The sequence below is a fragment of the Scophthalmus maximus genome, chromosome 18 (assembly GCF_022379125.1).
Source record: "Scophthalmus maximus strain ysfricsl-2021 chromosome 18, ASM2237912v1, whole genome shotgun sequence".
Classification (NCBI taxonomy): Eukaryota; Metazoa; Chordata; class Actinopteri; order Pleuronectiformes; family Scophthalmidae; genus Scophthalmus; species Scophthalmus maximus.
Window position 1 is genome coordinate 12385518 of NC_061532.1, and position 26764 is coordinate 12412281.

The 26764-nt window shown below is 45.0% G+C and overlaps 1 protein-coding gene across 3 annotated transcripts in view; it reads right to left on the bottom strand.

Moving 5' to 3' along the window:
- stxbp5a (syntaxin binding protein 5a (tomosyn)) overlaps nt 1–26764 on the bottom strand; it is a 76941-nt gene that overhangs the window by 32936 nt on the left and 17241 nt on the right. For all 3 annotated transcript variants that reach the window (XM_035618122.2, XM_035618120.2, XM_035618118.2), the window contains exons 4-6: nt 13475–13556; nt 12495–12595; nt 4946–5080 (exon numbers count right to left, since the gene is read on the bottom strand). In XM_035618122.2, the coding sequence (XP_035474015.1) occupies nt 4946–5080; nt 12495–12595; nt 13475–13556 (318 nt within the window). The remainder of the gene's footprint in view (nt 1–4945; nt 5081–12494; nt 12596–13474; nt 13557–26764) is intronic.

The window sequence follows — 26764 nt, forward strand, 5'->3', positions numbered from 1 at the left end:
CACACACACACACACACACACACATACACACACGCACGCACACGCACACAAACACACACACACACACACACACACACACACACACACACACGCACACACACACACACACACAGCAAACATATAGCTCAGACAGTGCATTCAACTCTTCTCCCTTTAGCTCCTTCAGTTATCCGATATAAACCTTTTTTTTTACCGAATATACAGAATGTTAAATGTCCCCTAACCCAATGGTGCCTTCACTACACTATGGAAAATTCACTATTGCTAGACATATCATGTGTCGCAAGCACGCACACACACACACACACACACACACACACACACACATATGCGCACACACACACACACACAGGCGCAACATGATGGTAATTGTCTCTCAGTGTGGGTGACGCTTAAACAATAGGAGCTACACCTCATTGAATTTGGAAAACGCTTCAGTGCTACGACACCAACGTGGACTCTTTCTTGCACACACATAAAAGGACACGTTTGACTTTCTAAAGTTGCGAGGACCAACCAACCACGCACACACACACACACACACACACACACATATACACACACACCAAATATGCAGCAACACGTGAACTAAATATAAGCTATGATTTCCGATCTGAAAAAAAAAGATTTGCACAGGTATTCATTCAGCATGCCTATTGAAGAGCGTAACTACATACACACTGAAACAGCACACGCACAGTGAAGTCCTGAACATCTGGTGTCACCACGGGTGACACTCTCCGAGGCAGCGGAGGCACAGTCGCCATGACAGTGTCACCGCACACGCAGGACACGCATGTGACATCGGAAGACTCCACCTGCGTGTCTGAAGCTCATTTGTCATCATAAGGTAATCATACAAGATTTGCTTTATAGGATTATTCCAGCATAGAAAACATATTCTGAATGACGGTGCAGTTCCAGCCCCCCCCCCCCCAACCCAACATCAGCGAGTACATGAACAAACAAGCCCTCTACCCAGAATCCTCAAATTGACCAAACCAGCAGCATTTAGCATTCGATCCCCTCCAACAGGAAAACTGTGATGGACAGTATGTTGGTGTCTGTTTAAAACCTTATTAAAAGACAGCACATGTTTTAATGTTCAGTAGACTTAAATAAAAGGCTTAGTCTTGTACTAAACCGAACGAAACAGTCCGAACAAGCAACAGGCAGAACTTATCTATAAATACAAGACTGAAATCAAGATTGGGCCATGGCCTTAGGAGCAGCGCTGATTCAAATTATTGTGTTGAATAGAAAGATTTGTGTCAGTAAAAGACAACAAACGTGTAATCTGTACGTGACTTCATTTCCTTGGGTACATGGGGTGTTGGTTGGATGAGGGCTATGTCCCCTCGGAAAGGTCACTGTACAGGGTCTTCACCTGCAGCCTGCCCGCTACTCCCCAACGTGTGCTGTGTGGCACCAGCTGAGTGCTCAAAAAAAAACCACAGTACGCAGAAACATACATAGACGCATGACAAAATGCAAACAAGTCTTCGCAGTAGCTTCGGGGTCCTGAGCGGGAGAGCGGGAGAAGATGAGAGAGGTCAGAACGGGAGAGGCCTCGGGGGGGCGAACATATTCACATGAACTATGTGTCATCGTAAGCTGTTAACATTTTTGCCACTCCTGTCCCACTTCTCCGCGGCTCTCTGTACCCACTGACCATCAAGCTGAATCAAATCACACAAACAGACACACAAACAAACGTATGCTGCCAGCTACAAACATATTAACATTCCAGCCTATACAGTAACTTGCATACGTGGCCACAAATTATGCATCACGTGAACACAAGATTTACATGTGGCCCTTGTGCAATGTCCTTCTGGTCTATAACGCTGACCTTTCCTGCCGTGCAGTTATGTGCCGTATGTGTTTGTCCACAGCTGTTTTCAGACATGAACTCTGGAAAATCGGGTCCAGACATTTACCGCAGCTTGCCGTTCGCACACGAAGAACGCAGCAAAAGATTGTCCGGGTCGGATGCATTCACAACAGCAGAAACATTTCCAGAACCTTCAGGAAGGGGGGGGGGGGGGGGGGGGGGGGGGGGGGGGGGACATCTCCCTGCTGTGTTACACATGGGCTCACGGAAATTTTACAAGGGCGCTGGCAGGAACAAGTTCTGGAAAATGTCCTGAGCAAAATCACAGGACTTCAGTGCATGTCTGAAAGCAGCTCGTCAGTCTTTTTCAGTACAGTACGAGGGAACACGGGTTGTGAGTCATACAAACGCACTTGGTCAGGCCAGGTCAGGCCCGGGGCCACTGGCACAGCCACTGCGGCTTGTCTCCGAATAGCAAGGCCCGAGAGATGATGACCTCAGTCAGTGCACACCACATCCTGGCTTCATCACAACATTCGCAACAGCAGAGAGGCGCAGCAGGCAGGGCTTGAGGCAAAGTCTTCAAATAAGACTTTCCTGCAATAGTCTCTCTAGATAAGAGAAACTGCAACCCACAGTCATTAACTACTTTACAATTAATCAATCATATCCATTTTTGCAGATGAGCTTTTCTGTCTCTCGACCAATCGTCGCAGCTCTCGCTGCGATCCGTCCAACTCAAGTGCTACGCTCACCGGATGACAGCGTCACAAGAGAGCAATGAGAGAGGTATGGAAAAAAAAACTCCACAACCCCACAGCTGGCAGGGGAGGAGACACGACAGAACTAGAAAGGAATGTCGCACCTCTCTGATCCGCATCAAGGCGAACCACGGAGACCCACTCAGACACTCTCGGACAGATATGCAAACTGAAAGCATCTGTGACAAACACCGAAAAAATCGATTCCCCTGGCACCGCTGCCACCTCCAAGACTCCAGATTTCCCCAGAACGGCTCTGTGAGTGATTGAGGCCTGAACCGAAAGATATGGGAACCTCATTTCCTCAAACTAATTGTGCAGAGCTACAGTTTGGATGGCGACAACATCGTTGTCAAAGGACCCGCTTGGTGGCTTAACAAAGCTGTCAGGGGTTGGCGGAGCACGGCGCGGAGAGAGATGATGGGAGGGTTCTCTACAGAGAGCAGTTATTCTTCAGGGGGGGGGGGCCGGCAGCGGACGGGGAGGAGAGGGCAAGGACGAGGGCAGATGCAGAGATGTCTCCTGTATCTGTGACTCTTAAGAAAAGTGAGAAATGGGACCGGAGGTGTATATGCAGGTCCATATGTTGTAAAATGGAACATTCAAATGTAACTGATATCATTTGTTGCATGAAAGTGCATGTCGTTGGATTGGCGCAAATATAAACGGACATTTCTGACTTTGATTATCTTGGACAAGCACACGTGGTGAATGTTGAGGACTCTTAAAGTTCCACTTAGCGACCGTGTGACCTTTTGTTTGACGTGAGAGTGGCACAGGGTTCGATTTCATATTATGCCATAAACTCCGGGGTTTTAGATAAGACTACCTTTTCTTGGTTTTTTTTGTGCAACATCCAGGCTGATGTGGCCAAAGGGGATTTAGCATTAAACCAGAGAACAGACGAGTTCAAATACGAATCCAGATGTTTATGTCATGAATATTTCACTTGATTAAAAAGTTGTGTATTTCAAAGGTTGACATTTCCGAAAGGATATTTCTTAAAGGTGTGTGTGTGTGTGTGTGTGTGTGTGTGTGTGTGTGTGTGTAATATCTCCTTATTGTAGGCTTGATCCCATGTCTCACTTACAGAGATTCTTCACGCCAAATTGTGCCTGGTTGGGTCGGTTCCTCGCACAGTAACTTTCAAGAAATGTGCGCTGAGTGAATTATTCTTCCCAATGGCGGCACATACAGCAGAGGGTTCCTATAACCCCTTTTTTAATCAACTTTTTTTCTCACACCCCTGAGATACATTATGACTTATCATAGAGCTCTTTCATGATCACATGAACACCTTTGGAACTGAGGTGATATATTGGAGTGATGCGTGGACGGCCGTAGTAAAAGGGCATTGAAGGACAGCGAAGGGAAATAAGAAAAGGAAAAAAGACATGTGAAAAATGATTGCTTGTCAAGTAGAGCCCCAGCATCGACCTTTCTGTATTATCTTGCTTCTATCTTATCATTATCACACCTTACCTTCCTCCCCTGCCCTTTTTTTTTTTTCTTTGATTGGAAACCTCTTCCGTCTACCTCTCTCTCCTCACTTCCCTCCCCGCCGTCGTCTGCGCTGCCCTCTGTTACCTGCATTTATCCTTCTGTCACCGCTCATTCCTCTCCTCCATCGCACTTCCTCTCTGCGTGTCCTTTTCCCAAGGCAGAAGCCCTGTCGCATCCAACCCACTCCTCTCCGTCACACACCCCCACCACCCTCTCTCCCACCACTCGCTCTCGCCTTCTCCTCCCTGCAGCTCCTTTCGACGAGACGTCTGTGTGTGTGTGCGCCGTCCACGGATCTAGGCAGACACCTGTTCCACCCCTCCTCCTCCTCTTCTCCCTCTCTCTCTGAATACACACACCCGCGCGGAGAGGGGGATGAGGGGATAGCGAGAAGCAAAATGCTCCAGTGAATAATTTAAGTCGCTACAGCGGGGAACCAAAATGGAGCCTGTCAAACTGACAGATCCATTGAAACAGGGAAGAGACAGGTCACTCACTACCACCAAGTGTGATACTGTGCCTGGATATGATGGACTGACAAATGATTCTTTCTTATCTCGTTACATTTTCACTACAACAACATTTTTGAAAGGCAAAATGCTGATCACACAACATCCCTCACCCCAATTAAGGGGCGGCAAGGGGAATCGATAGACCCCAGGATCGGTTTTGCGGCACTGGCGATACGAGTAGGATTCATACAGGGTTCAAATATTGATCGACGCATCAGTCCTTTATTTTGTATATGACCCCCCCACCACGTGGCACCAATCGGGAAAAACACCAAATCACGCAGCATTTTGAAGGAGAAGAACAAAACAAAACTGCATCGGACAGTAACACTCACAGTTCAATGGCTTTGTTCCACATGATGACGTAGCCTGAGAGCGTAAAGGACTCCACGTTGACGATGTGGATGTTCCCTCGTTCTGTGCCGATGTACAGCCACTTACTCTGGAAGGGCAGGTGGCAGTAAGTGATTCTGCAGAGAGAGAGAGAAGGAGAGGAGACAAGTGTTAAGGGAGGTGTAGGAGACGACAAGAGTGGAAGAACAAGGGCTGGACGAACCGGGAAGAAAGACGCAGACAGCCCGGGAGACAGGGGCTTCTTGAAAACCACCTGATGTCCTATTAGGAGAAATAAATTATGCAAAACTTTGAGAGGATTATTTACCTCTCCGATCACGTCAAGGCAGCCGAGATGTCAGTAGCAACCAAATAGATTTTTGAGTCATTGGGTCAGCCCGTTTGTCTGCAGACATACAGGACACATGAGGGCAGAGATACCCATAATTCCCCCTGTTTTCATCGTCAGCCCACTAACCTCCTCCTTTCATCCATCCATCAGACTTAAGCCTAATGAGAGGTTATAAACCCTCCCCACCTTCACCGCGGCTATCCATTCATCTTCTCATCCCTTTTTCATCATTCTGTTCTTTCATCCATCTTCCGACCCAACCTCCAATCCATTCAAGGAATAATAAGTGTACAACCTGAGTAATCCAGTCTGCTAATATCTCAAGGTCGTCCAGCTCCGCCGGTGATCCTTTTTGATTCTCTATGGCGGTTTAAAGCAACACCTATCGACGCCAGTGGCTTGTCTCTTTAAACAAGAAAGCCCCCCCCCCCCCACAAATTTCATCAGCAGGGAAACCCACCTAAGAAGAAGGGAACTAAATCTGTAACCATGCCTTTTTAAAACGCTCTCCTCTTTGTCCATTATTTCTAAGAACGACGCACTGGAGTAACCCCATCTCGTATTAACTCATATTTAGAATCACTCAGCACAAGTTTTATTATGTGAATGTAGTAACTCACACTGAGAGAAAACACAATTAGATGTAAGGGATCTACAAACTTTCCACACTACATATCATTACAAACCCCCCTTAAAAACAAAGTTACCCTATTTAACCAAATAGGTTGATTTAGTATAAAATTTTCCTCGACTGTTAGCAAATGTCTCTGTGGGCAGTTGGGGCCAAAAATATGTTTCTTCTCTAACGTATTTGGCAAAGTTAATGGTACAGATGTAGTTTAATTAGAGGTTGATAGGGTTAAAAAAAATGTTTTGTTATACATACGGACACAGCAAACTGGTTTAAACATGTCCTTGCAGTGACCTTAGGTACCTTCCCTGTGTTTTAATGTTCAGAGAGCTTGTATCCCTCTACCACACTATCGCTGCAGGGCTGTATTGAGAGTCTCACGCACGCACGCACGCACGCACGCACGCGCACACACACACACACACACACACACACACACACACACACACACACACACACACACACACACACACACACACACACACACACACACACTCACAGTCCTCCCTCACTGCCCAGGTGCTCAGCTCTAACACATGAATATATTCCTATTTCTAAGCAGAGTCGCAGGGCTACTTGACATTAATCTCATCCACACTGTTGAACATGTACACAATAAATAAAATATATATATATATATATATACATATATGTATGTCTTTCCCCGAATCTTTAGAAGACAGGGTTGCAGGAGTAAGAGCTGACTTGCTGAAATAGTTGATCGCTGACATACACACACAAGCGCAGACTCACTCAACCAGGCGAGATGACTAAGAGCAACATGACTTTTTACGACAACTCGTGGCGTCCTCGTATCCAGTAGGCAGACTGTCTGCTGGATTTAATGTCCCTCTTCCATCTGCACAAACAGATGTGCCTCGTCTACTGTATGTATATGAGGCTGGAGTGTGAGCTTGTGTGCTTTGTAAAATAAAAACACTGTGTGTACCAATGTCTCTGTTCTTATGTGACTCTTGTGAATATTTGCATTTTAACATGCTTCTCAGTGACTGGTATGAATTAGTGTATTAACATATGTATTGTATGTAAATGTATGTTGTATAGATATATATATATATATATATATATATATATATATATATATATGTGTGTGAACTCTGTACGTGTGCACATATGAGCTAACTGATAGAATCTTCTGTGGGCCAGTGTTTGCAGGCCAACTGAGAGGCAATGTCAGGAGCATCATTATACAAATTTGCTCACACTTTGCATGTGTGTGTGTGTGTGTGTGTGTGTGTGTGTCTGTCTCTCTGCGTGTGCTTGCGTGCACCCAAATACAAGTGTGTGTACTTCACTCTGTATCACTGTGTTCACACTTGGTGTGCACGCACGTGTCTCCCGGTGAAGTCTCCGGCTTCGAGTGGTCACGACACACAAAGGCAGCTGCCAGCCTGCAGGCTCAGGGCCAAACACATTGCATCAGAACTAACAGATGCCTGCCACACACAACTCGGAGGCGATCTGCACCTATGGCTAGATGCAGAGGAGCACGGTTCACTGCGAATTAATTGGGGAGTAGGGGGTAACTTTAGAAAAACCATCATTTGTAATACAAATGATGTTTTTTTTTTATGATGTTGCCATCAAAGAGGATCGTTGCTCCTGTGAAGCAAACTGAGCCTGTTTGTCATTAGAAAGTCATCACTCAGTAAAACTTTGATCTAAACTGCCTTCATCTGGTTAAAGGTTCCTTGTACTGCACATTTTCTATTAAATTGCGCTTCAGCAAAGCCCTGACCACTCACTGCAGATTGTCTGACTATATAATAATGTGGTGTGAAAAGGATATGATTTGAGCCCTGTAATTAAGGTGTGCCATTGCCGCAGAAAAAAAAGGATAATTAGACACATAATTTACAATTGAAAATTAAACATTTTATGTAAGAATGTAATTTACTCAGAATTATGGTTGTCTGCACAAGAGCATGAAAGTTGTACCAAAATATAACACCTGCCATTGACTGTAAAATATTCTAAGCTCATGTTAATCCTCTTGTCTTATTCCATTATTCTCTTTTAGAATGATAAGAACATTGATCATTTCAAAAATGTTATTACCACAACATACCTCAAAAAAATTTGTAATTACAGCAATGAATACATGCACTTGTACAGTTATAATGTCAAGTAGTGGAAAAAGGGGCCACAGGGTTTTGGAGGGATAGACAGTAATCCTCAACCATCATTCTGAAGTAACCTGAAAGAGCTCAGTGTAAACTCTGCTGTGATGAATGATACAATTTTATCAGTCAATGTACCAATGAAGACAAACTACGGAAGTAGATGTTTGTTTGTTTTTCAAAGGTATTGTGACTGCTGCTGCGATCAAATGTGAGATTTATGCTGTAACTGATCAGTTTCCAGGGGCAGAGATACGATCGTTTCAAACCAAATATATCAAGGACACACAGCTGCTGCTCGGATAAACAGCATGTCCTTAAAAAAGATCAGGTCTCATTTGTGTGAGCGGTGGGTGTGGACGTGTACATATGGTGACCCCGCAACCCCCCCCCCCTCCTATTATCTCCCAACATATCATCCTGCATTGACGACAGCATCCGCATCTGCAGTGCATTCCATTCCTGCGAGGCCAGGAGGTGATGAGAGCGTCCTACGCCAGAATGACTCGACAGGATTTCTTCTGCGCTGCCTGCATTCCCACACTCCGACCCACAGACTGACTCACTGCTCTCTGGCTGAGGCCCAGTCTGTCTCAACTCCTCCTCCCCGCCCTTGCCTCCTCCCTCCTGGTGCCTGTGATCTGATGTGAATGGATGCTGACGCTGGAGGGCTTTCCGCCACACTGCTTCCACCCATCAACACTGATCCTCAGCAGGAGAAGGAGAGAAAGGAGGAAGGAAGGTGGGAAGAAGAGGGATCTGTGTGGAGTGATGGAATTGGTCCTTGTGATAGGCGGACAAAACACATAGTTAATGACTTATTAATTATCTTAACAAATAAACGTTTGAAAGAACAAAAGTTAGTGGAAGAGACACGTTCACTTTCGTTTTGTTTTACAGTCTGTCTACTTGTTTAGAAAGTGGTTTTCAAATAAAACATTTGAATCCAATTTTCTGATGCCAGTCGTCTAGAAGACAGATGAAACCATTTTTCTCTTCGATAACTAGATGAGAACAATCAACAGCACCCTCATGTCTTTGCATTCAAATAGGCGTGTACAGTACTCACGCCCTCCAATCTTGAAACTTTGAACATTCCGGGTGTTCTGACATCTTCAGAAATGGCCGAAGCCCCTTTTTTGTTGAATGGTGAGTTAATATATTGTCACGTTAATATATCGTCCATATTAATGCAGCATAAGCAGATGGAAGAAAGTAGCCTGGCTCAAACCCAACACTTCAGTCCTCAGTATATAAAGCGTTTTTCCTTTTTTTTCTCCTCGCTTTTTCAGGTGCCAGATCATTATCTTCAGCTGCGTTTGGGCCATTTTTTTTATACTTTGGATTCCTGCCTGTTCATAATTGGATCTGTTTGCCAGTTTTGGACTGTTTGTGTCCAATCACGAGGCTGTGACCCTGCTGGCTCTAAAACAAACAACAACAAAAAAATCCTGTTTATATTTTTGTTTATGAGAAGATAAATCAAAATTGATGTAACTGGTTCATTTGGATGTTGGAAGCTGTATTTTTTAAAAACTGGAGATACCCAGGATAACTGACCCCCCCGCCCGCCCCTGCCTCCAGTCTTCATGCTAAACTAAGATAATTGCCTCGCTCCAGCCCACGGACACAAACGTGTCGTTGATCTCCTGATCTAAATCCATGTGATATCCTCGCAGAAACAGAATCTCCGGGGCTAATGATGTACCTAGAAGTATTTGGGACATGAGCGCCTTGTCAGGCTGTTGTTTCTTTCTTTATTCAGTTGCACCCCGTTAGGAGGCTGTCGGGGCAGTTCTGGTTGGGCGACTCTGCTTTTGTTGATGTAGGAAATGGCTTGAACACAATGTGATGGCAATCTAAGACACATTTACCTTTGACATGAAAGCATTTCAAATTTCCTGCCTGAATACAGAGCTTAAGACTGGAAGGTTTGTTGCCGAGTAGGATTTTTCTTCTATACTACTGAATCACCAAAGCCATAGCATTACGGCAGCACAAATGAATGCATTAGAGCAAAAAAACACATGGCTAATCCCCAACCAGATGACGGATACTAAGAAGTGGTAGACTGAGAAGTTTTGTACCTGTCAGAAGGCGCCTTTTGGTCACAGATAAAGTTAATGCAAAATTAAAATATTTAATGTAAAAAAAAAATACGAGCTTCTTATTGCTCTACCTGATCCAGAGAAGAGCAGAAGCCCCAGCACGTGGTGCCAAAAGACACCGGAATGCTGTTTGCCAGTATGTCAAAGACCTCAAGGACGACACTTACGACAATAAATTCAATACATTGTTTTGTATATGAGTCCATAAGGTGGCTAGGTCTGGATGCACATCATCAAAGGTTGAAGCCTGTCATCACGTCAGGAGATGGCACTGACGCGCATCGACGTTCAACTTCTCAGATCAGCGCAGCGCGACACTCCTCCTGTACTCTGACTGCGCACGTGACTGCTGTATGCAGATGAGAGCGACTGGTATTCTGTTGGACAGCACAGCCCTCAGGTAAAATCGTCGTCAGGGGCTGAACAGCATTTTCAGGCATTTGCTTGTTCCCCCTCTAATCGTCCAGTCCTTGCGTATTATGTATGGATGAGGGGTGAGCGAAGGGAATGAAGAGTAGACTTGCAGCCGCTCATCCTTCTTCCTCTTAACCTTCCTTATTTCTGTTTTGTTTTATTGTATATTCCTCATCTACTCTTCCTCACAAGCCTCATTTTCTTCCACTTCCACTTGCTTCGGGTTTACTTTCTGCTGTCCCTCTTCCAAATGTCTCATGTGACTCTGCAGCTTCTCCCCCCCATCTTGACATCCCCTCGCAGTAACTCGGCTCCTCTCTCCGATGCCATGTCTCAGGGTCGTTGCGTTGGACGGAGGTGCTCTCTAAATGTCAGAGGCGGTCAACCGCCTCCGCAAGAACACAGCCCGCCCTAAAAGCCGCTGCTGGCCACCTGTCCATCACGTCAGCGCCGTCACAGATCATCGGCGCTGACGTTTAACCCGTTAAACACTTTCACGGTGACAGATCCCCGGCCAGTGATATGATTGGCTCTGATGGGTAATCACTGCATCTGTGATTGGAGGAGACAGTGGCCGCCAACTTCCTTGAGGTGAAGTGATTTTGCATTTCCACTCATCTTCATTTGATGTCGGAAGGAAGGCATCGTAATTTTTTTGTCTTTTATATACATGTATCGTGGCAACATGTCATTTTGAAAGCATATTTGGCTTTAGCTTGATTTAATTCCTTTCATGCAGCAATTTTCTTTTTCCATTTAACAACATTTGACAACCTTAGATAGTTTAACTCTCTGTGTTCAGGCCTTAACGGGCAGTCTGAAATTTGTAATTTGAGAACTTTATTAAACACAATAAGGGATGTTTATCCTGTTTATCAGGTAGATTTCCTTTGAGAATAACTTGGGTAGCTTGTCAGTAATAGCAGCAGCAATAAGCTTGTCAGCAAATATTAGTTCTTGGATGTTGCGTGACAAATATAGACAAATTGGCCCTGACACAATGTACATCGTTAATGTTGATGAAATAACCTCAAGGCAACAAAGTGTAAAGTGTGATGAGAAATGTATCACAAGCTTTGTCTTTGAAAGTTCATTACCTTTGCATACTGACGTAAACAGAAGCCGATTCATCTCAATAGTTATGATATGCATTAAAACGGGATTAGTAATAATATAAAGGTCTCACAGTTTGTACTTAATGAACTCCAACACACGTACAATTACTTGTAAAAAAGTTCCCAATAAACCGTGCAGAGACACAGCAACCATCCTAAAGAGAGTGTGTGTGTGTGTGTGTGTGTGTGTGTGTGTGTGTGTGTGTGTGTGTGTGTGTGTATTTATGTCCGGTAGTGTGGGCAGCTGTGGATATTAATGGCTCCTGTGTGTTTCTGTTTATATGCCGTGTGTTTGTGTGTAACGACCGGCTGGTGTACACCTTCAGGTGCATGGGTGGGTTCACACCTGTGGCCCAGTGATGGGAAAGCCTCAAAGGCAGAGTGAGTGACCCAAATAATGAGAGTTTAGTTAGAGGCCAACCGAGAGGAACAGAGACAGAAACACAGAGAGCGAAAAAAGAGAGAGCGAAAATCATCCTCTTTGCCTCCTCCTCCTTTGCCCTGTGCACAGCTCTGCGGGCGCATCCGACACATTTGCCGAATGAGACGCCGTCTGTTTGCATACAGCGTGGCAGTCGGCGAAATCTAACAGTCACGCAGGCGGCAAACTGTGACACAAGCCCCTGCTCCGAAGAGCCACGGTTCGTGTTGCAGCCGAGCGAGTGTGACAGCCTGATTGAGGAGGGAGGGGACAAGCTGAGAGGGGAAGAGAAGACGGAGCGGCGGCGAGGCGGACACATCGACTTTGCAGACTTCCACACCATTTGCGGTTCTGTGTGGGAACACTTACCTCTCTTTGCTGAACTTGAGGGAGTGAAGGATGGCTGGTCTCTTCTGCCTCAGGTTCCACAGGTGGACACTGTCATCCGCCAGAGCGCTCACCAGCGCTCCCTGTCACAACAGACGAGCTGTGTCATCTTATATTCATGAGCAAAGATGATAAAAAGAGCTTGAAAACAAAAACGCAGGTGTCATAATTGCAATACACGTAGGTTATAACTAGTGAGACGTTCATATCCAACATATTGCACATTTGGTCTGTGACATGCATGAGTCACACTTCGTTCCCCGGGACTTCATGGAATAAAACATACAGCTTCCTCCCAAGAAGGGATGATGATTCACAATACGTATATGAGTGCATGTGTGCATGTGGGAGGCACTAAAAATCATCTCCCCTCTCCCCGAGGGTATGGTGGAGCTGCTGAGTCACAGTAACACGGACTCACGACTGACCATGAAATACTGCACTTCTCATGAATATGAAGTTGGTCGAAAAAGTAAGTCAAACTCAATGCATTATGAATCATAAGTGCTGAATGAGTTGATTTTTAGAATGATTTTAAAAGGATACCTTTTAACCTTTAACCATTTACTTCAATTTAAAGTAGTAACTTATATTCAATGTTGTTTGAACACATGGAATGAGTGGAGAGAGAGGAGCAGATAAGGCCAATGAGCTATTTCAAACAACCAGTGAAATCATATCCACAATCATCCACCCCCTTCCAATGGCACACAGTAGGAACCTTTTTTTTCTTCTTTTGGCACATTTTATGGGTGAAATGAGATTACCAGGGATGAACATCCATGAATCAGCCCCCAAGTCTTTTTACAGACTCAAGAGAAATACTAGGGCAGGATATAATATATACTTTCGATAACCTATTTACCGCGGAGTTACCCGTCCTTGTAAGACAGCGCTGGGTTTACTGTTGAAGTAATTTAGCAGTGTGATTACATTTTTTTTTCATTTTTTTTTTCACTTACCTCATTGATGAGAAACTGCAGCTGGATGACGGCAGCGCCGCTCTCGTGCTGACAGTAACACTCCACACCTGGACGACCAAACCTGAAGGGCTCTCTGTCAAGGAACGTGTCGTAGCCAACCACAGAATTCATCACACAGATTGGACCAAATACGGTGCCCGGGGAAAAGTGCCCCAGCATTTTAAGGTCATTTGCTCCTCGCTACAACCGATTTCGAAAGGCCATGACATCTGTTAGCTGGTTACCCACTGGGAAGAGAAAAAAGGAATATCCACAGTGACATTTTTTTTATGCTCTAGCAACAGAGCCTGAACATATTCATCATCCACAACAAGAGACGCTCCTCGCGGTGCGGGGAGAGGCCCTTTCAGACCCCAACATGCCCTGTGTATCACTATCCTTTCCTGCTGAATGTTGAGTGTCTGTAAATAATATTATAAAAACTACGCCGCACACCTGTGCGACACGAAATAACCGCCGTTGTGATTTATGGCTACATTGACTTGACTATCTCTGCAATTTCACTCCATGGACCTTTGTTTCCACCATGCAGGAAGCATTTTGTGAATAAGTTCTTGAACTAAAGCCACACAGGGGCCAATTACCAAACAGTGTGTGGAATTCAAGTTTTCCATAACGACTTCAAAAAAATACTGTTGTGATACAGAAAAAGTAGGATGTTAGACAAAAGAGCAAAGACGGTACAGTCGAACAGAGATCGATAACTCTGATAAAAGATGCAGAAGACAGGGAGAATGGGCAGAGAGCGGCAGAAGGATGGAGGCTGGGGGGGGGGGGGGGGGAGAGGCCCTGTACAGGGACGGGAGAAAGGACGGACAGAGAATAATGAGCTCCTTTTCCTGGGAAGAGTGAATAGGTGAGCTTACTGATTATATCCATTCGTAACTCCCATGACTCTCAGGAGTAAGGTGGGGGGTGGCGCTTTTTCATACAGGGGGCATACAGAGGTATAACACCGTAGGGACGACACTATTGCTCATCATTAGTGTATATATGAGAGCGTGCGTGCGTGCGCGCGCGTGTGCGCGTGTGTGCAAGTGTGGGAGGCGGTGTGCTTCACGGGACCAGGTTCTGTAAATTGCCTGCAGTGCAATCCGACTGAAACGCAGTTTGAGACACGCAGCTACTTATGAATACAGATAGATGGAGAAACGTACGAGGATCTTTCATGCGTTTGCATTCACACAGAATAAAAAAACAACCAACTCCATCAACTGTTGGTAACGATAATGAAGCAACGGCAGCAACAGAACAAGCAGAGCCCCCCCCTCAGAATACAATTCACAAAACAACAATCAAGTCCTCCTCCTCTCCCACCGTGCAAACTGCTCCGTCAGCCCCCAGAAAGGCACAGGAGTAATTTATTAAGCTGTAATGCATGTAACCATTTCCTGAGGTGTGTTGAGACCATCCCAGAGAAGAAAACCACCACATCAACAGAGCCAGCTGCACCGCGCGCCTCGCTTCTCTGCAGCCCATTGGGCGTTCTGTCCTTCTGTACACACGTTTTTTTATCCCCTTTTCTTCACCGTTCACTAATTTCCTTTCTATTTTTACTTATATTTGACAACAGCGCCGGGTTGTGTGAAATAGAGCCCGACCAATTTATCGGTTGGCCAATAAAAATCAGCCGATATGAGCCTTTCACTGAAAGTGTGTTTGCAGATATGCGCCGATATGAAAAGTTTAAGTTTAAAGTGCTAAATATCAAGCCTTAATTACATTTCGTATAGTACATCTTGGGAATCCTTGCTAAATCTTTTTTTTTTATTATGTATATATATATATATCTTTCAGCCGGTATATCAATATCAGAAAAATGTCCTAATTTCTGTATCGGCCCCCAAAAATCCATAACTTGCAGGAAATTTTTTTTATGAGAATCATCACCTGACTACAGCATTTGAGCTCAGTATTTTGGTTTGCGGCCCACAACTTGACTGTTTGGATTCACTCTCGCCAGTCTCATCAGCATCATTTCCACCTGTTCTCAGAAAAAGGGATGTAATCTATCTGCCCAGTCCCGAACATCAGACAGACACACACACTTGGCGACCAGCTGGTGAACACAGCGGAGCCTTTATGAAGAGACAGATATTTCCCTCAGGAGTTAGTGCAGTGTAAAACCGAGATGAATATTGTCCTTTTATCCATTCAGGTGGCCACAAACACCATCAGGTTCATTAGACTTGAATCGCGAAAAAAAAGTGAAAATCGAATCTGTTCTGTAAATTACTTTGGACGTGCCAAATGTTATTGTTATTATTATCATGTCCATGCCCTGGACCTTGGCGCATGAAGGGCCAGTGTCATAGAGACTCGAGGTCGTGAATCCAAACTTGAACTTTCTCAGAGCACATGGTGGTTACCGGCAGTCATCGGCATGGTACAGTTGTTCTCCGCGACACATGCGAAGATGCCCCTGGACTCTTCAGGTGGATTAACCTTTGCCCTCCACATCCTGGACAGTCAATTAAAAGACTACGGCTTTGAGCCAGCGATGCCCTGAAAGGAAAGATCCACCAACTCCACTGGACTTCAGCCAGGGAACGGCCCTCGAGAATAAAGACGGCCTCATCTATGACACAGGGACGACGCCACCGAGTCGGCGATGATCAGTATCTCCCTCTATATGACATCAGCTACTGATGTGGCCACGGTCATTATATTCATCAACCAACAATCAAGGACTTGTCTAACTCCATCGTCCACCTCCCAGCAATGATGGAGGCTGAACTTTCACTGCACAAGATCCATGGGAAGCAGATTCTCAGCTTGGCATTATTGAGAGAGTGGTTTGCTCACTGGGGTCAATATCTTTATGGAAAGGGAAGCAACCAAAATCTTCAACTATGCAGCGCAATAAGGCTTCAGTCAGCCTCTTGTCCTGTACACCGATGTGGGCGATTTTGCTTCTCCTTAAAAGTATGTATATCAACATCCTCCTTATCAGAAATTGTTAGGTGTGACTGAGGAGCTGTGAAATTAAACTAGACATTTCTACAGTGTGAAGACTGACAGGATGCACAGACCCTCATCTCGCTTGCAGCTGGCTGTTTTGCCTCAGTGCCGCAAAGACACACCAGCAGTTTGTGTGTGTGTGTGTGTGCCTTGAGTGTTACCACAGTAACCAAAGCAGATGGGTCAATGATGCCTGAACACACAAACCCAAGATGGCCACTTGAAAATAACAGTGTCAATAGACAGTCGTTATTATTGGATGTGAGAAACGGGAGAGAGGACGAACGAAAGGAACTTGGACAATCCCCAAAAAGTTCAAATGAGCTCAATATCCTGAACCTAAGAGGGAGAGAGTGAAAGAAGCTCATATTTGTATTTTTGCTCATCAAACACCACACACAGGACACCAGTTTCTCAGAACACATCACACATGCAGCGTGTGTCCACCACCACAGAGGTAGAAATTGTAATGGTAATTGTAATATATCCATCCATATATATTTATATCCTAACAGAGGAAGTTCAATGAACAAGCAAAGTGTTAATGTTTGGAGGTTTCGGCAGTGTTGTCTTAAATAAAGTGAAAGGTGTAGAGTAAGTCATACATACATGGGAAGAAATTTAAAAAATCGGACTTTATCAAAGAGGCAACAAAAAAAAAAAAGCTCATTGAAATGCACCAAATCACTATCAGAGCGACTTGATGAGGACAGAGGACCCCAGTGCCGTCTGCACTTGAACTGGCATGACCGCCCTCTGCCAGTGATCGTGCTGCTCGCCAAAGACTTGTGGAGAGACACTGATGTCCCTGCAGGTCAAATTGTGCAAGTGAGGGAGAGCAAGCTCAGATCAGCTCATTTAATGGGGGATCATAATGTACTGCATGGCACATCTAAAAGCTTTAATTATGTTTCTACGCTCAGAAGGGGGAAATGATGAGAGAGAAAATGGTGCTCGTGCCGCTGCTGTTTGCCAAAACACTTAAGTGTCAATTGAAACACTGATTGTACATGAAGGAAATCAGAGGAGCAGGCTATTTGTCTTTATAAACTGTGGAGAAATTCATCTGCGTTAAGTTAATAATGCTACTTTAAATGAGGATAGAGGAATGAAAACCTGGTTCCTCTTTACTAGCAAATGCCCATAAAAGCAAAAAATTACAAATCCTTTTTTTCCCCTTATGCCTGAGTTTTTCATGGACACTATAGCTGTGTCCCAAATCAGGGGCCGCCTTCAAATGTGGCCGTGAAGTGAGTTCTTCCATTGCTGAGCAACAAAGGATCCAATGGGCAGAATCCGTCTCAGCAAACCCATCCCAGGATTCATTGCACCCCGGTGACAGAACATGGCAGCAAACACAGGCGACGGAAACATAAGCTGTGTCCCACTTCCTGGCTGCGGTCAACGCGGCTGATTAAGGTGGGTGGTCTTCGTCGGCGGCGTAGACCGCAAAGGCCGAAAAGAAATGAGACGGTGCCTCGCGGCAGAGCTGCCGTTGCACACAGAACGAGGAAGTACGCCATCTTCGCACAGTGAATCCTGGAATAGGTTGGGTGGGAGGGGATGCTTTGTGGTCCATCAGGAATGGGAGTGCGCATTTGAAGGAGCCTTCGGAATGGGACAGCCAAGTCGTGCCACTGTGGAGGTCGGTCTTCAAATGTGGCCGCCGAGGACGGCGACCCCTGAGTGAGTTGGGACAAAGCTAGTCTCAAGGAGTGCATTTGGTGAAATGGTAAAGGGACAAGCTGGCGACGCATATAGGATTTCATCAGAAAGACCAAATCGTCTCATCTCGGTTCGACCTTTGCAGTCTACATGGTCTACGAAGGTGTAGCCTGTGTAGACTACCGGCCCTGAATTGCAGCTTATATGTCGTGAAATAGTTCTATCCCCACACAGAGAGCTGTTGAGCCTCCTGTTTATTTGTAACCATCACACATGCAGCAGTGTGTGGCATTAGCGAGGGCGGTTTGGGCCCAGTGACGGTGCAGTCCATCTAACTCAAAGTGACTTAATTGAAAAAGTCTTTTTCCCAATGTTGCCTGGCAACCTAATCTTCCGGGGGCCTCAGAAGGAGAGAGGAAAGGATTTAAGGGTTGTGCTTTTCTTAAACGGCTCATATTGCCTTCTCTCTGAAGAGAGGCAGCCATCCCACGAGCACATTATCATGACGCGCACATCCACACTGACATACACGTGGCCATAAAAAAGCAGAAAAAAAATCATAATTCACACCATCAAAGAGGGAAACATTGGCATTTGTTCGTGTGTTTCAAGTGAGTGTTGCCATAATAATTACCGTAGAAAGGCAGACATTATTCCAGTGTGAGAAGAAGGAGCTTCAGTGTTTTATGCAGTGTCCAGAAGAAGCCTAAGCCATGGTCATACTGTAGACTGCGTGGAAATATTGCAGATAAAAAAAGGCTAGGTGCAAAGGCTTCTGCAGATGGCAGAGGTGGAAAAGTTGGTGAATCACTAAAAAAGAAAATATGACAAAATGAAAGTCATGACGGCATCTCTTGGCAACCTCCTCATCTTTAATGTATACCTACTGGAAACATGCAATACTTTGCATTTTTATTTGCTGATCTTCTGGAAATTAATTACAAATTTGCACAACATTTGAATACCAACTTGACTATTGACCTTTTGTCTTGGATGTTTGACAATATATCATGCCGCCCCCCAAGGTTAACTGTTCAGGATTATGAACGCCCCCTAAAGGTTTAATGTACTTGTGGTTCACACTGATGATGAGCGAGACTGTTCATGTTTATTTATGTGATTTACAATTCAATTATTACAAAACAAGGCAAAAGCCATTGGTAAATGTTTCATTTAGATAATTGATTACCTAAATGTTTATAAATGAGTCAGCTATTAATACTTATAATGGTCTAACTTTGATTTCTTGATATCTTTAAATAAACTATGTTTAAAAGTGACCATTATTCCAAAGTTTTGCCAGGAAAAATAACCACTCCATCTTAAAAGTAACATTTGATTTGAATGTCCCCTGTGTAGCTCCTGATATCTGAGGGTAATTCAATCTTTTCCCGGTGCATGAACAGCTTTTACATCTGTTTTCGTGAACCTCGGGCACTGGTTAGCTGTTTACCACTGCTGTGTCAAACTGTGTTTTCTTTTAAAAGACACGTTTCCTCTGGCGGCGTGTCTTTGCCTCAATTTCACGCCAGAGTGGGAAATAACATAATTTCAATTTCTGTGGGTTGTTTTCACATCATTGCCTTTTGACATGTTAAAACAACAATAACAAAAGAATATATTCCACAGGATTACATAACAGGGGACAGCAGAAGAAACAGAGTTACTACAGTGAACTTATTCTTTTCATGATACTTAAATTGGACTGAAGTTGCATCGGCTTACATGCGATTAACTGGGTTGGTTTTATGCACAACATTTCCTTGGGGGAAAACATTTAGGTACAAACAAGAAATGCAGCTGTGAATTTAATGCAGATGGGGACAGAAATATGTCACATTACTGGTCACACTGTGATCGAAAAAAGTGTTTTTCGGTGATGAACAAAATGGTTTTTCCAGTAATTTTGCAGATTGCAACAGATATTGCAGAATTTTTTGGCCACGTCAGTATTTCGTCCAGTTGCAGCCCTGAAACTAAGAGTAACTCCAAAGTGCCATCAGATTGATCCACCTGTGACTGGCCCAGTAGGTGATGTGTCACAGTTGCCGACAAGAGTCATCTTCATTGCGTTTGAACAAAAGCGAGGTCTCTGTCTCCGTCTGCGCCCCTCTCGCCACACTGTACCGACACTAGCAGTGGACAGACTGACTGCGGGCGGCCATAGGAGCGAGACAAGAAACCAGGGAGCGAAAGCAGAAAGTGGGTCAGCCTCACGTCTCGTCAAGTCCGATGAAAATTTCCCGAGCTATTCCGGAAGTCATATTTGACTGATAATTCACTTTTTTTCATCCTGGTTCTTTTTATATTCATTTCAGTCGAAGCCACGGGCCGCCTCCCCGACACATAGGGGTGAGTCACTGGGCAACTGACAAAGCAAAGTTGTCGCAGGAAGAATTGGCTGGGGACACTGGGAAACGGACTGCAGGTTTTATGAAACCATGGAGTCCAGGAATAGAAGCCGATCTTGATAAGCGTAATTGAATAGGGAAGAGCCTGTATTTCACTTGAGAGTCGGGCTGGCTTGCTGCCTGTCGGCTCACCTCAAACATGTCATGCCTGTGAATTTCTATGTCAGTGAATTAATAGAAAAATGAAGGAGAGGATGCAGCTTTAGACAAAAATAGACAAAGCTCTTGAGGAGTGACAACAAGACAGAGATTTTACTGTGAGCCAGAGCAATGGAAAATGATTGACAAGATGAAGGAATGAATTTGGAGAAGAGGAAACAGAAGAGAGGGAGATGGTAAAAGAGAGAGGTGATTAATGGAGGATAAAGAAGAGAAGGAATAAGGGGAGAGGCACTGGGAGAAAAGCACCAGAGAGAGCGAGCCTGGGAGCACTGGTTCGCTACGACGTTCAGCCTGAAGTGACGTCAAAGCTGGCCACGCATACATCACCCCGCCACGGGGTGGGGCGGGGCCACGGGGGGAACACGCCGCTCTGCACCGGACCCAGAGACAGGAATGAGGCGATGGAATTTGGAAGGAAGCAGAGGGGTCAAAAAAGAAAAAGGCATCGCGAGGAGAGCAGTGAGAGAAATGAAAGACAGAGGGGTAATAAAGAGGACAGAAGCGACACACAAGAATATAAGAATGTCTTGAGAACAGTAAATCAAGGAAATAACACGGTAGCGAGCTTGAAGAACAGCAAGCTTGCCATCTTGCAAAGACCCCCCCCCCCCATCTCAACGCACACTTACTCAGCACCAATTTGGCGGCGATATCCCACAAATCATCCATAATGCCGCAGCCCACTTTGACCTCAACCTGCCTCACTGCTCCCATGTCAGCCATCTCCCCGCCCTCCCTCCGGCTGCCTGCGGCTGTTTGCTTCCCATTTAACGGCTGCTGAGGGAGCTGCATTTCCACTCCTCCAGGCCGAGATCCAGCCCTGCACTGTGGCCCGCCCCGAGCTATTACCAGGCACTTTGCTCTACCTTTCCGATGCAAGCATTCCGTCACCCACCCTGACTTTGCACATTTAATGACGCTTTTACAATTTGTTCTGATCTCAATATGACACATTCCAGCCTCACAACTTCCTCACAGGTTTTCTACCACGGTGTTAGGATGAAAGCGCACCCTGTGTCCACCAGGGACCTGTCCATACAATGCTGACATGGTTCTCTTGGTCCATAAGAAAAAACAAGGAGGGAAGGGCATCTTTTTTGCTGAAGCAGCACATCGGCCAATGAAATTTTGAAACGTCTCAACTCGAACAGAAATGCGCTTTAAACAGGCTTTGAGCTGTCGCTTAGCAACAGCAAGAACAATGACAAGCATCCAGACAAGGCTGCTGGTGCACACTGCAAGCACCCCGGACACAGGTCTTCCACCTCTGATCTTTTAGAAATGTACACATTGACTTGTTCATTTCTTTTCCCTTCCCCTTCCCCTGCCAAAGTACTGAGGCAGCACCGGACACATAGATGACAGAGAGGAAGCCATGAGATTCACACGCCTTTGTGAATATCAGAGTCAAACAGACGAGACACACGAGCACTGTCACACTGAAACGCCAGCAAATAGCGCATTGCTATATAGTGCACACAGCGAAGACAATCCTAGAGTTGAGCAAACTGGTGATTCATTTGTTCAACACAGTGCTTGTATAAATAATCTCCCTTGACACATTTGATTTATTATGCAGGCAAACAATTAAACTGCGATGGGGCCGCTGAGCATTTGTCGCTGCCTCAGCTTCCACACAATCACCTTGGAAAGCATTATGATACACACACACACACACACACACACACACACACACACACACACACACACACACACACACACACACATACATCTATTATAGCCCGTGTCCCCAAGATTCATCTAGATGACATTCTTGACAATGGCCATTTGCTAAGGTGCACAGTTCAACCTTTGTGGTAATCCACATTCATGTAAAAAATGAACCTGGTTTCGAGGGTTTGGAGGTAGAAGGCTGATTAGGGGCCGAAAATCACAGCAAATGAATGACTCCTCTTCTGGTTTCCATGTCTCATAAATAGTGAAAAGCGTGATTCTAATGATACTATACAGTGAAATAATACAATGACAGATAACTATTACTTGAATACTTTCTTGGACTAGTATAAAATTATTACACTGAGCTAGCCCCCATCCTATCGATCCCAATCCCAGTCCCAATAAAAAATGGACATTGTCGCCGGGTCCAGAAAATGAAGCCAATGTGGAAGTGCCTGTATTCTCTGGGATGACCAGTAGAGGGCGACTCCACTGATTGGAAAAAGACCCACCGCCTTACTTCTGGTTCCAAGAAAACAAGATGGTGCTGGTCAGAATGCTGAACTCGAGGCTTCAACGCGACAGTGGTCGATGTCACAGTGGATTGCCACTTGGTCTCAATTCAGGCACAGCAATCTTCGGAATCTGCGTCCCAGTGGCGCGACAAAGCTGTTCCGTTTCGAAGGCTCCTTCAAATGCACACATGCAACAAAGGAATCCGACGGCTCCTTCCGTGACCTAGGATTCATTGCGCGTCTGTGACGAGGCTAAGAAGACTAGCTACGAGGATGGCCAAGCTGCACAGCTTAAAGTAACTAACAATACAACGGTAAGGGCGGGGCCAAGCTAGTGAGACAAATTGGAAATCCTCCATGAACCAGGCCATCTCATTTTGGCCTGTCCTTCATGGTCTGTTCAGTCTATGAAGGCCATGGTCCGTGTTATTGAACAAGTCGTCCGAAGAAAGTGGCCCCTGAATTGGGACACGGCCATAGTCTCCCTGCCTGACCTGGGACTACTACAGCGAGGCACAATGCTGAGACACAGAGGGCTATGTGGCCAGTTGTACTAGAATCATGGCTCTATTAAGAAATATTGTCTATGAATTAGTCTGGGTCAGAGCCAGCGCAGGCGACGACCGGCCCAGTGGTGATACACAGTCAAAATTGTAACCTCCCCATGCCGCAGGGATAATGTGGATTGTTGGTATCTGGAGCATGGCCAGCTCTACCCTGTAGTAGGGTGTTAATAATCCAGGACATCGTATAATTTTAGCAGTACAACTCAGCACTGAGCTACTGCGAGCCACTCCGAGGCAAATATCTGAAAAGAGATGTAGCAGAGGGAGGGAGGGTGGGAAAAGGAGTAGAATAAAAGCAGGGGAGAGAGGTTTGGAAATTCACTGGCTGTAGGGACTGAAGTCAGGAAAGAGAAAGGGGGAGATGGAAGCAGAGAAGGGGTGAGAATTAGATAGAAGGGAAGCAGGGGGAGAGTAAAGGGGAAAAAATGTAGAGTCAGCAAAACCGCTTGTGGCCAATCCCTCCTGCGAGAACATGCACAGCACAGGAGCGAAAATGAGAGATGTCAAAAAAAAATGGGAGGAAGAGATGAAAATCGAAAGAGACAGGAGGAGGAAAGAGTGCGACAGAAGAAATAGAGGGAGAGATGCCGCAAGAATGGAAAACTGAGGTACAAAAAAACATCCCTGAGAATCTTGGATCGCAAGAGACGCGATGTTGCTACTGTAACTGTCCAACTGTTGGTGTGACAGACAACAGCTTAACAGAAAATCGTCGAAATTCTGCTGTTGTGATAGCGATGCAAAGCCAGTTAAAGGATTATGTCCCAACAGGCGACGCTGCTCGACGCGGCAGTGAGGCACAAGAATGGACGAGCGGCTGCCGTTTGCTTAAAAAAGGGTCTGTAATGTTATTGTGGCCTGTCCCGAACTGAAAACAAGGATTAAGATTTTATCCATTCAGAAGTGACAAGATGTGCGTTTCTCACAGGAAACAAGTGGACAGATCAATGTCGAGCTGAAGGAAATGCTCCATTTGGAACCGAGGCGAGGACAGTTTCCACTGGTTTTGTGTGCCTGTTGCTACGTGGACATCTGACACGGGCACCGTAATGAGTGAGGTCATTATATATTAAACATGGGTCCTGGCCCGTGGATGAATGCAGGGATAACTTGCCAACCCTAACCCTGACTCCGGAGACGGTCCCGCCTAAGTTACACGTCCTAGCACACCCACAGGTCATTGGTGCAAGCAGCGTATTATGACCCATAGTTACGTTTAACTGTTAAGTGACATGTAGCGGCCATCAACCTTTTCAGCAGATGCCCCCAAAACAGCGCGATTATGGTCAAGTGACAGTAGTAATGATGACAGGGACATTATTACTACCTCAGTTGATACTTTATTAGGTGTAAAACAACGCTCTGTAACTGCTGTAGTAAATGGCAACCTGGCTGGATTGCACTCTTTGTCCAGCTATTCTCTTTACTGCACCAAGGTTTCAATTATTACTGTAGCAACAAAAATCATCATGTACCTCAATAAAAATGCCATTGATTGGCATGGCTTTTAATTCTTGTAATTTGTTATATAAAAAGCAAAACCTTTGATGGAAATGAAGCATGGTCTCCAAAGGGATACATGTGGCTCCTCAGCACGAGTAGCTCATTGCTCTTTCTCGCCTCACACATTCCAGCCCATCGCTGTCGTTGGATCGCACACACTGAAGAGACTCACTTCGATAACTGAGCACGTTCAATCCATAAACAGATGATCAGATATTACAAACAATAGGAGGTCTAATGCTAGAAGGGCTGCAGAGAGGAGCAGGTGCAAAACTCCCCTTGACATCTGATCAATTTTACTGTGAAAACATCATGTTTTACTTGGATACATGATCGTGATGGGATATGATAGATGTGGGAGAGTGAGGAGACATTTAAAGGACAGGTCCGGATGAAATGATTGTATTATAAATGTATATATAGAATTGAAACATAATAATCTTCTCTGACTAATGTCTGCCTTACAGATTTGAGGAAAAAAAAAAGGAAGAGAAAAAGTTGGGTTACAAAGTTTCAAAGACAAAACTCGAGTGGACATTTAAAAATGACAGGGGGGGAGAATAATTTATGGGGAAACATGGTTTGGCCATATACAGAAGAGAAGAGATGGAGAAGAAAGACGAAGAAGAAGGAAAAAAAAGAGATGGGGAGGAAGACACCAGCCACTGCAGGACTAAGAGTCTGTGACTGGGTGTCCACCTGTCTATGAATAATGGATGTGGCGAGTAGGGAGCCAGCATATGCATTTAGATGGCTTTATGTATTACCTTCTAAAGTGGTTAGGGAGGAGCATTTTTTTGTTAGAATGTAACTTGATGCCAAATTAACCTTTAACATATTCGCACTGTGAGATCTTGTGTCTTGATACAAGCTCCAAAGACCATTGAATGCATCCAAACTGAGGAGCTTCACTATCAAACACCAGAGCCAGGTACTGTACTGTACTGTACATAGGCAGGCGTGGTTTACTAGGTAACAGCAGCATTAAAATGAATTAACATCATTTGAGAAAAGATGAAAACAAGCGAAAAAACGCGCACGCACACACGTGCACCCTCTGGCTCGGATATCGAACAAATCTTTTTAAAAGGTACGACCGCGGGACATTAGCCAACGTTGGCCTCTAATACGTTTTAATGTACCGACCAGTGCAGAGCCAGGCCCCAGTTTTTTAAGGACAAGTACCCGTCAGCTAAATCACTGCACAGAAATGGAACAAGAGGGGGAGATGGGATGGAGTGTGTCTCTATAGAAGTGGTCACGGGGCTCAGTCAGTCCAATTGTGTCTTTTGTATGTAAGTCAAACACAAACACAATCAGATGAAATGATAATACGGCAGGAGAGGTCAAACGAAAGGAAGCCTTGTGACTGACTCACCTGAGAGAGGAAAACGGATGCTACGGTCACGAAAAAAGCGTACCGGATTGCTGATTTCTGTACGCGTCCTGATCTTAATTAAATTAAAAAGGGAAATTAGATCATCACACTGGCATTGCGATGACTTTAAAAGACCTATAACACTGGCATCCATGGACGTATTAAGACTGATGGAATCGAGTTATCTATACAGCAATCCCTGCTGGCCTGAATTCTGTGTGTGTCTGTTTTTAGGACTAATTAGACACATCGTTCGTACATTGTATGGTTGTCACTTTGCCAATAGCACCCTGGAGAAGGGCATCTTTCCAGAAGTGTCATGCAGCATATAAAATATTAACCGGAGTGCTGTCCTTTGCTCTTTGATTAATGCAAGACAGAAGGCCAAGTCTACCCAGCACTGAACCGGAGTCTGCCAGTAAACTAGTACA